Source organism: Argentina anserina, chromosome 5, assembly GCF_933775445.1.
Source record: "Argentina anserina chromosome 5, drPotAnse1.1, whole genome shotgun sequence".
In the NCBI taxonomy this organism is placed as follows: domain Eukaryota; kingdom Viridiplantae; phylum Streptophyta; class Magnoliopsida; order Rosales; family Rosaceae; genus Argentina; species Argentina anserina.
In genome coordinates, this window is record NC_065876.1 from 12,678,177 (window position 1) to 12,690,243 (window position 12,067).

Sequence of the window (12,067 nt, forward strand, 5' to 3'; positions counted from 1 at the left end):
TCTTTGTACCGTTCTTTTTGTCGTCTAAACACACATATAATAGTCATTGACACATCCAATTACCTTATTATAATTCACTAACAGTGTTTGATAACCAAATCTGTCTCCAACAAGCCGAAGTTGATCAAGTGTTTGACATAGATTTTTCCACCAACGACTAAACCAATAAACGTAATTATCTTACTTGTTCCATTGCATTGTTTGCATCGTCTTTAATCCATGCCACCAAGTGCTCCGACAGAGGTGCGCGCTCTGATTAATTACTTGTAAAACATTCGATCATGATCTTCGTGCTTAGCTACTTGCTTATTTTATCTGTTAATTAACTACCATATCCTACTAACTGGATGAAATTAAGCAAGAATTTTGAAGTACCTAATAACTAGTTTAACTTGAAGTACTTGAAATGTCCAATATTTTCTGCATATTTTATCTAGTGATCGAGTAACTCGAGGTTTGGAAATTAAAAAGCATAGATATCTGTCACAATCCTCACTCCATGAGAATTTGTTGTTATCATAAATTAATAATTCTATATATAGGATAGGATATTCCTGACGCATGGTCGATATCACAATTTCTTCCATTGATCAATTGTATAGAAATCATTCTTTGTTTTTCAACATCGAAAAAAAAAGGTGTATAGAAGTCGATCATAGGATAAGAAGCTTAGTCAAGATAAAAACAAGGAGACGTAATGACCGGGAAAAGAAAGATCAACATAATTCTGGTGTCACACCTATTAAGAAAAAACGAGGAAGTGATCACATTATAGTTTTATCTTAATAGGTTTCTCACTATTGTCGGTGGAGGCAGGCCGATTGTGGTTAGTATGGTGGTGGATCTAATTACATTATAGTTTTGGGATCATCGACATGTCCATGCGGTGTATATTTGCCAAGGTTCTAAAAGTCACTAGGCACTAATCGGGCGAAATGTCAGAGACTAGCGCGTAGAGGATTAATCGGAGGACTAGTCGGTTTTCATTTTCTAGTATTGATTTGTTTTTCTATTAATATATAACATTAACAATTAAGTCTTAATTGGCTGAATATTTAAATATTTCATTTCAAATTATCCAAACACTCATTATTTATTTGTATCTATTTTAATTTTAAAATCAGTTGTTTAAAATAAAAATACAATTATCATCACGTCTTCCTGAATGAAGACACCACGTGTTCTCTCTCTCTCTCATTCACTCTCACATCGCAATATGCAATTCATTTGCTTCTGTTCATCTTCCTTCTCTTTCGACATTTTCTTTCTCATCAAAATCCCAGTATGATCTAAGCCTAACCCCATCGATCAATTCCAATTAAATTCTGACCTCTAATTCGACTTCATTGGATTAAATTCCTCCAGAAAGCACGAGATTTTGACCTCTAATTAAAGATGCGTTTAGTTATCTTATGCATCTTTAACAAAATTACTCTGACAACGGTTTCATTGAGGAGAACCATAGTTGAATGAGCATCGCCCAACCCATATAACCCCGACTAACCTCCGCTTAGACCAACTAGTGTCGCCTGGGCGCCCGTTGAAGTAACCAATGCCTAATGCAAACGATTAGTCCAAAGTTGGGGCGGCACCTCTACGCTTAGTGACTAGTCAGCGCCTAGGCGGGGCTCGGCGCCAACTTTTAGAATCTTGATTATTTGCACTATGTATGCTAGCCACCCCTTCCAAACATTAGTTTGGACTGTTGTCTAAAGTTACATAAGCATCTCAAATAACGTGACCCAACGTAATGGAGTTTATACTCAAAAATGAAAATAGGTTATTATACAAGTGTACCTTGTATAAAAGCTCACCAAGATTTGTTAAATTTTCAAGGTCAAATATTGTCGATTGTTGTCTGAATTACTTTCATTCTTCTACCGCTTAATTTGGTTTTCAAACGCGCAATTTCGTTCGAAATTGTTTCCAAAAGCACTTTACTTGCTTAAGTTTTTTTTCTTGTAAATTGTTATTTGATTACAATTTGGTTCTGATTAAATGATTAGTGACGACATATATATGTTTATGTTTTTCTGATATATGAATTCTATCACAATTGTCCTTTGTGTTGTTTGAAAAGTAAAATGGACTAGTAAGCACGTACGTAGTTATATTCATCTAAATGCTAAGAGACTGTGTTTAAAGAGACTAATTGCTCTCTTACTGTGAGAGAGAGCGAATACAAAATTATCTTACTGTCTAAAATGTGAATGATGACATGGGATTCACGAGGTTACTAAAGACGAGTATGAAAAAGTGTGTCGGGTTTCAAATATCGTGATAAACTACTATAAAATTATCTTATTCTCAATTGCCCATACTTCATGTATTGCATGTTGTTAAAATTTCACCTACACGAGCACGAGACTATGAGATGGACTTGCGACATTTGGGCTGCATGGAGTAGACAGCCCAAATCCATTACCCCGGCCTATGCCCATATTAGGCCCAAGTGAAACCGCTGAATCGTTTACATATATCCTCTTTTCAAGTCGGCAATAGAGTAAGGTCAGCTTAAAACGCCCAAGTAATATTTAGGGCTTGGCTCCTACTGCGATTTCACTCACCACCAAAAACCTCACTCTCGCAAAGCCCAGGAATCGAAGAACGAATTCACCTTCAACTGTGAGAATCTCTATCTTAATCATCTCTGTTCTTTCAATGTCTCTTAGCTTCTATGGTTTCAGTTACCGCAAATCTCTTACGCAATTTCAATTATACTTGTTCTCTGCTCGCAATTTCAATTATACTTGTTCTCTGCTCGCAATTTCAATCTGACAGAATTAATTTGAGATTAGAAGTAGTGCGAAAACCCTAGGCTGACTTGTAGCTGTTGCTTTCTTAGGGTTTCTCGAGATCTCAAACATGTCGCAGCAGAACTTAGGCGGCGGTGCGGAGGCGCACGCGCGCTTTAAGCAGTACGAGTATAGGGCCAACTCGAGTCTGGTTCTGACTACAGACTCGAGGCCACGTGACACGCACGAGCCCACCGGCGAGCCGGAATCGCTGTGGGGGAAGATTGATCCACATAGCTTTGGCGACAAGGCGTACCACGGAAGGCCGCCGGAGTTGGATGATAAGCTGAAGAAGAAGAAGGAGCGTGATCTCAGTGGGGAGCCTGCACCTGCTCGGCAGAGCAAGAGGCGCCGGCTCCATGAGGAGAGTGTGCTGACTGCCACGGAGGAGGGCGTTTACCAGCCTAAGACGAAGGAGACGCGGGCCGCATATGAGGCCATGCTTAGTGTGATTCAGCAGCAGTTGGGCGGGCAGCCGTTGAATATAGTGAGTGGCGCGGCGGATGAGATTTTGGCCGTGCTTAAGAATGAGACCTTGAAGAATGCTGATAAGAAGAAGGAGATTGAGAAGTTGTTGAACCCTATACCCACCACGGTGTTTGATAATTTGGTTCAGATTGGGAGGCTTGTTACTGACTACCAGGACGGGGGTGATGCTGCTGGGTCGGCTGTGGCTAATGGTGATGAAGCTCTTGATGATGATGTGGGTGTTGCAGTTGAGTTTGAAGAGAATGAGGACGATGAGGAGGAGAGCGATCTTGATATGGTTAAAGAGGAGGAAGAGGACGACGATGATGTGGCTGAACGGCATGAGTTTGGGGCTATGCAAATGGGAGGTGGCATTGATGATGATGAAATGCAGGAAGCCAATGAGGGTCTGAGCCTTAATGTTCAGGACATTGATGCTTACTGGCTTCAGAGGAAGATATCTGAAGCTTATGAGAAACAGATTGATCCACAACAATGCCAGAGACTTGCTGAAGAGGTGTTAAAGATCCTTCCTGAAGGTGATGATAGAGACGTTGAATCCAAGCTATTGTTGCACCTTCAGTTTGACAAGTTCAGTCTTATCAAGTTCTTGTTGCGAAACCGGCTGAAGATTTTCTGGTGCACTCGTTTGGCGAGGGCTGAAGATCAAGATGAGAGGAAGAACATTGAAGAGGAGATGTTGCGTCTGGGTCGTAAAGATTTGGACTCAATTGTGGACCAGTTACATGCAACAAGGGCTAGTGCAAAGGAGAGGCAAAAGAACTTGGAGAAGAGTATTAGAGAGGAGGCTCGCAGGTTGAAGGATGAGAGTGGTGGAGACGGGGACAGGTCTAGGAGGGGGCTTGGGGATGGAGATGCTGATGATGCGTGGTTGAAGAGCCAGTCTCAGCTGCTTGATCTTGACAGCCTCGCACAAGAGCAAAGTAGATTGTTGGTGTCAAAGAAGTGTGTTCTTCCAGATGGGTCTTTTAGACATGCCAGTAAAGGTTATGAAGAAGTCCATGTTCCAGCTTTGAAGCCTAAACCATTTGATGCTGATGAAAAACTTGTTAAAATATCTGCCATGCCAGAATGGGCTCGACCAGCTTTCAAAGGAATGACTCAGTTGAACAGGGTGCAAAGTAAAGTCTATAATACTGCTTTTTATGAAGCGGAAAATATCCTTCTATGTGCTCCTACTGGGGCAGGGAAAACTAATGTTGCAGTTCTAACCATCCTTCAGCAGTTTGCGCTGCACATGAATAAGGAAGATGGTTCTATAAACCACAATGCTTATAAGATTGTGTATGTCGCCCCTATGAAGGCTCTTGTTGCTGAAGTGGTTGGCAATCTGTCTAATCGTTTGCAGGACTATGGTGTCACAGTCAGGGAACTAAGTGGTGATCAGTCAATGACTCGCCAACAAATCGAAGAGACCCAGATTATTGTCACAACTCCTGAGAAGTGGGATATCATCACCAGAAAGTCAGGAGATCGTACTTATACCCAACTTGTCACACTTCTCATAATTGATGAGATTCATCTTCTTCATGATAATAGAGGCCCTGTTCTTGAAAGCATTGTGGCTAGGACAGTCAGGCAGATTGAGACCACAAAACAACATATTCGGTTGGTGGGTTTATCTGCTACGCTGCCTAACTTTGAGGATGTGGCACTCTTCTTGCGTGTTGATAAGGCTAAGGGTCTGTTTCATTTTGACAATAGTTACAGACCTGTCCCTCTTTCTCAGCAGTATATTGGAATTATGGTAAGGAAGCCATTGCAGAGGTTTCAGTTGATGAATGATCTCTGCTATGAAAAGGTGATGGCTGGGGCTGGAAAAAATCAAGTTCTTATTTTTGTCCACTCGAGGAAGGAAACAGCCAAAACAGCTCGTGCTATACGAGATACAGCACTTGCTAATGATACCCTTGGCAGATTTCTGAAAGAAGACAGTGCAAGCAGGGAAATTCTTCATACTCATACTGAATTGGTCAAGAGCAACGATCTCAAAGACCTTCTACCATATGGTTTTGCTATTCATCATGCTGGGCTGAATAGAGCTGATCGTCAACTGGTTGAGGATCTCTTTGCTGACGGGCATGTACAGGTCTTGGTTTCTACTGCAACACTGGCTTGGGGTGTGAATCTTCCAGCTCACACTGTCATAATCAAAGGAACTCAGGTTTATGATCCAGAAAAGGGAGCATGGACTGAACTAAGCCCGCTTGATGTTATGCAGATGCTGGGTCGTGCAGGAAGACCTCAGTATGATTCGTATGGAGAAGGGATCATCATTACTGGGCACAATGAACTACAGTACTACCTTTCTTTGATGAACCAACAACTTCCTATTGAAAGTCAGTTTGTGTCTAAATTGGCAGATCAATTGAATGCTGAGATTGTTCTTGGTACGGTCCAAAATGCCAAAGAAGCTATTCATTGGTTAGGATACACATATTTGTTTGTTCGTATGGTACGTAATCCAACGCTGTATGGTTTGGAAGCTGATATTCTCACAAGAGATGTTTTATTGGAGGATAGGCGACGTGATCTGGTAATCATTATTCACTTTATTAGTTTATTTTTGGATTTTGTTTGGACCATCTATGTCGTTTCGTTTACCATTTTTGTCTTTTACTTCCGTTGCAATTTGTTGTTAGTAGAATGCATCTGTTGCCCAATCTTTAGCGTCAAAATATATCTGTTTGATATTATTGCCGGTGTCTTTAGCTGTAAGCCTTTGGTCTTGGTACATATGCTGTCTACTCTTCTGTAGTTAATTGCTGTTTCCTACATATACTGGTTTCAGACATGTCACGTATAGACATTAATAACCGGGGACAATTAAATAAGAAAAGTTGAAGGTTAGTCTTTGTTAATGGGAATAATATCCATACAAAAATTTCTGTGTAATTCTAAATGATGATATCTGAGTCTCTTGGATGATCATTGGAATAGTGTGTGTGCCTTAGTTATATATGTAATTCGGCCTTGGTAGAAGTAGTTTATTTCTGTTCTTACCAGTTTACAATCTGATTTCACTTTTTGCTGACTTATTTTTATTTTGTTCATGCTATGCTGTTTGGCATTCACATGGTATCTCATGTTGTCTTAAAATCTCTTTATTTACAGATTCATTCTGCCGCAACCATTTTGGACAAGAACAATCTGATTAAGTATGATAGGAAAAGCGGATACTTCCAAGTTACAGACTTGGGACGAATTGCTAGCTATTACTACATAACTCACGGAACAATATCTACATATAATGAGCATTTGAAGCCAACAATGGGGGACATTGAGCTATGTAGATTATTCTCTCTCAGTGAAGAATTTAAGTATGTCACTGTTCGGCAGGATGAAAAGATGGAACTAGCAAAGTTATTAGATCGTGTGCCAATTCCAGTGAAGGAAAGCCTTGAAGAGCCTAGTGCAAAGATTAATGTTCTGTTGCAGGCATATATTTCTCAGCTGAAGCTTGAAGGGCTCTCATTGACATCTGACATGGTCTATATCACTCAGGTTTGTATGTTTTAATTACTACTTTTGCTACACTATTAGATAATACAGCAGCTTGCTTTAGTTCTTATATTGAGATTGTTTCTTTGTCTATAGTCTGCATAACATTTTACTTTAACTAGTTTATTTGTTTTTTCATTGCCTTTGTTTATTTGTCAGATTTTCACTTACCGATTGTTTTCTTTTGGTCAGAGTGCCGGGCGTCTTCTACGAGCTCTATTTGAGATAGTCTTGAAACGGGGATGGGCTTTACTAGCAGAAAAGGCTTTGAACTTGTGTAAAATGGTTAACAAGAGGATGTGGAGCGTCCAGACCCCACTTCGTCAGTTCCATGGAATAACAAATGATATTTTAATCAAGTTGGAGAAGAAGGATTTGGCCTGGGATAGGTATTATGACCTCTCCTCACAGGAACTTGGGGAGCTTATACGTATGCCAAAGATGGGAAGAACACTCTACAAATTCATCCATCAGTTCCCCAAATTAAACCTTGCAGCACATGTGCAGCCAATCACTCGCACTGTATTAAGGGTTGAACTCACTATAACACCAGACTTTCAGTGGGAGGACAAGGTTCATGGATATGTAGAGCCATTTTGGGTAATAGTGGAAGATAATGATGGAGAGTATATTCTTCATCATGAGTATTTTCTGTTGAAGAAGCAGTATATCGATGAGGATCATACTTTGAACTTTACAGTTCAGATCTACGAACCCCTTCCACCTCAATACTTCATCCGTGTCGTGTCTGATAGGTGGCTTGGGTCACAAGCTGTTTTACCTGTTTCTTTCAGACACCTTATTTTGCCTGAAAAGTACCCTCCTCCTACGGAATTGTTGGACTTGCAACCACTTCCTGTAACAGCATTGAGGAATTCTATGTATGAAGCTCTGTACGATTTTAAGCATTTCAACCCTGTCCAGACGCAGGTCTTCACGGTTCTGTATAATTCCGATGACAACGTCTTAGTTGCTGCACCAACAGGGAGTGGGAAGACCATATGTGCAGAGTTTGCTGTACTGAGGAATCATCAAAAGGCCTCTGAGACTGGCATGCGTGTTGTGTACATTGCACCGATTGAAGGTCTGGCCAAGGAACGGTACACAGACTGGCAGAAGAAGTTTGGAATGGGTCCAAAGGGTCTCAATCTACGTGTTGTCGAATTAACAGGGGAGACGACCACAGACATGAAACTGCTTGAGAAAGGTCAGATTATCATAAGCACTCCAGAGAAGTGGGATGCTTTATCTCGGCGCTGGAAGCAGAGAAAACACGTTCAACAGGTTAGCCTTTTTATTATAGATGAAGTCCACTTGATTGGTGGTCAGGGTGGTCCTACTTTGGAGGTGATAGTCTCTAGGATGAGATATATAGCAAGTCAAGGTGAGAACAAGATTCGTGTTGTGGCTTTGTCCACTTCTCTGGCAAATGCCAAGGATCTTGGAGAATGGATAGGTGCTACCTCTCATGGCCTTTTCAATTTTCCACCTGGTGTGCGCCCAGTGCCACTGGAAATACACATTCAAGGGGTGGATTTAGCAAATTTTGAAGCAAGGATGCAAGCAATGGTAAAACCAACATACACTGCAATTGTTCAACATGCCAAGAATGGGAAACCGGCTCTTGTATATGTTCCTACAAGGAAACATGCCCGCTTAACAGCTCTGGATCTGATGACATTCTCAGGTACAGATGGAGCTGAGAGACAGACATTTTTATTGCGATCTGCAGAAGAGATAGAGCCTTTTGTTGAGAATATTAGTGACGAAATTTTGGCACAGACACTGCTCAATGGAGTGGGCTACCTGCATGAGGGCTTAACAGCTGTCGATCAAGACATTGTGTCAACTCTTTATGAAGCTGGGTACATTCAAGTGTGTGTCATGAGTGGTACAATGTGTTGGGGAGTGCCTTTGTCTGCTCATTTGGTGGTTGTGATGGGTACCCAATATTATGATGGCCGGGAGAACATGCATTCTGATTACCCTGTCACTGATCTGTTGCAGATGATGGGTCATGCCAGTCGCCCTAAGCTTGATAATTCTGGGAAATGTGTCATCTTCTGCCATGCTCCTCGTAAAGAATACTACATGAAGTTCTTATACGAAGCATTCCCTGTTGAAAGCCATCTACACCATTACCTACATGATAATATGAATGCAGAAGTTGTTGCGAAAATTATTGAGAACAAGCAAGATGCCGTTGATTACCTAACTTGGACCTTCTTGTACAGGAGGCTCACACAGAATCCCAACTATTATAATCTTCAGGGAGTTACTCAGAGGCATCTTTCTGATTACCTCTCAGAGCTTGTTGAAAACACTCTGAGTGACTTGGAGACAAGCAAGTGTATTGCTATTGAGGATGAGACTGATCTTTCCCCTTTGAATCTTGGCATGATAGCTTCATATTATTACATCAGTTATACTACAATTGAGCGTTTCAGTTCTTCATTAACTTCCAAAACAAAGATGAAGGGTCTTCTTGAGATTCTAACTCATGCTTCCGAGTATTCACAACTTCCTATACGACCTGGGGAGGAAGAAGTTATTCGCAGGTTGATGAACCACCAGAGGTTTTCCTTTGAGAACCCCAAATGCACAGATCCTCACGTTAAAGCAAATGCTCTGCTTCAGGCCCATTTTGCAAGACATCATGTGGCTGGTAATCTAGCATTGGACCAGCGAGAGGTCCTCCTTTCTGCAAGTAGGTTGCTCCAGGCAATGGTTGATGTCATTTGCAGCAATGGGTGGTTAAACCTTGCTCTCCTAGCAATGGAAGTCAGCCAAATGGTAACTCAGGGAATGTGGGATCGTGACTCAATGCTTCTGCAGCTTCCTCACTTCACAAAGGAGCTGGCAAAGAGATGCCATGAACTTCCTGAAAAGAGCATAGAGAGGGTTTCTGACTTGGTGGACATGGAGAGTCATGAGAGGCGTGAACTACTTCAGGACATACTTCAGATGTCAGAGACAGAGATTGAAGATGTTGAACAATATTGCAAAAGGTTTCCCAACATTGAAATGACATTTAAGGTGCTGGACAGTGAGAATGTAGTGGCTGGGGAAGAAATCACTTTGCAAGTTGATATGGAACGTGAACGGGTTGGCCCTGTTGATGCTCCAAGGTATCCCAAGACCAAGGAAGAGGGGTGGTGGCTGGTAGTTGGGGATACCAAGACTAACTCACTTCTTGCCATCAAGAGAGTTCCACCGCAAAAGAAGGCCAAGGTCAAGCTTGGATTTGCGGCTCCTGGAGAAGCTGGACAGAAGACTTATACTCTTTACTTCATGTGTGACTCGTACTTGGGATGTGATGAGGAACACAGTTTCACTGTTGATGTCCAAGGAGCAGAGTAGAGCCAGGAAGACGATGGGGGAGAATGAAATGTTTTTACTTTTCTGAAATCTTTCCTTTGGATATTTTGGTTTCCAAACTGTTTCAACAATTATATGTTATAGTGCTCCCTGGTTTGTAAGGCTTCACTCTACTGATGTTGAATTGCCTGTTTCAAGGCAGTCGTTATTCCGGCATAATTTTTTGTTTTCGTTTTCTTCTTTTTCCAAATACATGCTTTCTATGTATTATCTACTCTTATTAGGTTATGTGACTTAGGTCTATGGTTATGGGTTTTACCATTGTTATTCTGGGGTGTAGGGTTTAGAAGTAACTCCACTCTGGGGTGACTTCTGAGGTTGCTTGGCATGAATTTAGGTTGTGTTTTTTTATTCTTCTATTTAGGTTATGTTGATTGTGGTGTTTACTCAACCTTTTAAGGAGTTGTTATTCTAGGGAAACAGGAAACTCAGCAGTATTGTTATTCTGGACCCTCTGCAGAGCGCTTACTCATAGCAACTTAGCAAGGTATGACTTGGTGAGTCTTTCTGCCTCTATTTCTATGCATGATCATTCTTATAAACTGTCTACTATGAGGATATGTATCATTGACCTCAAGTGGCAGCTGTTACGAATTATCAGCAACAGTGTCCAATTCTGTTCACGTTGAAGTATTGCTAAGCCGAGAAACAAACACTTATTCCTTCAGCCCCTATTTCGGTCGTTTGTCGGTTGCCTAGAATGAATAGCGTAATGACATGACTAAGCAGTAAACTATTCTGTTGAGACTGATTAATGATTATCGAGCCCCAAAGTTTGGTTGTGAAGCTTGATAGAACTCTAGTATGGCAGATGCATATCTCTGATTACCTCTTTGGTGTGTTCGGATTAACAAGGAACAAGTTTTTTGTTGATGCACGATACTGTGGTTAATGTTCATATGTACGAGTCCGTTTAATTTGTTATGTTTTTTGCAGACCTTCATGTGTTTTATTTTATCAATTTAGTTTTGATATTCATAAGATGATGAAGATTCTGGGGTGCGCGACTGATGTCCTTTTGGATATGAATTGCAGTATGGTACACTCGGGGGCGCTTGAAGCTTTAGCCTGTGGTGGCCAGGCATGAGCAAACTGCGTTGCTGATGCTGCAGCTGAATGTGAGATTTGACATCTAATCTTTAGTGTTTCACACTGCTTTGAAAAATCTTCAATACATAGCTATTTTACAAAAGCAGTGGATTAAAATATTTAATATTGGACTTGGCCTAAATGCTTGGCCATGGTATCATCAAACACCCAAAATTCTCAATGTAGTCCACACTCAAATGTCTTCCAAATAGCATTGTGATATTTCAAGAAAATTATCTATAACTGCCATTATAATTCTGCTTTCAGAACTGAACACGCTCATATTCTCGTCAGGGTCCATCATTATACTTGTATTAGCTGATAGAAAGTAATCAAGATTATAGTTACTGCTGAGCGACTAGAAACTAGTAATCGGAAAAATGTTATCCTCTTGTGCTCATAACTTACTGAATAATCTTCGTCAGTAAAGTCAGATGTGACTTTACACTGGGGGATAAAATCTACCAAACAGTACACGTTCTGTGGGAATATGTCGATCTTTTCTGCTCAGAAGAAACTCGGTCTGTCAACCAAAGCTGGAAGGCTATCAATGGCACTTGGAAGAAACATGAACATTGAGAACCGCCTATTGTAAGGAAGCTATTACACAAGGGAGTCCCCCAACCGGACATGAATTGTGCCTGAATTGAGCTCCCATTGAGAAGATAAGACTCAAAAGATCATGAAGTTTTTGATGGGATTGAGCGATGAATTTGCCACTACTCGAAGCCACATTATTGCAATGGATCGACTTCCTTCATTAAACAAAGTGTTTTCCATTTGTATCATACATGAAAAGCAAGTGGCAGTTGCAG

The 12,067-nt window shown here is 41.0% G+C and overlaps 1 protein-coding gene across 1 annotated transcript; it reads left to right on the forward strand.

Annotated features, from left to right (window-relative positions):
* Positions 1–2,512: 2,512 nt before the first annotated feature.
* On the forward strand, positions 2,513–10,311 carry LOC126793193 (DExH-box ATP-dependent RNA helicase DExH12-like). The gene is made up of 4 exons (XM_050519646.1): positions 2,513–2,625; positions 2,846–5,820; positions 6,399–6,788; positions 6,978–10,311. The coding sequence occupies exons 2-4, from the start codon at positions 2,866–2,868 to the stop codon at positions 10,143–10,145; spliced, it is 6,513 nt and encodes a 2,170-aa protein (XP_050375603.1). The 5' UTR covers positions 2,513–2,625; positions 2,846–2,865; the 3' UTR covers positions 10,146–10,311.
* Positions 10,312–12,067: the final 1,756 nt, after the last annotated feature.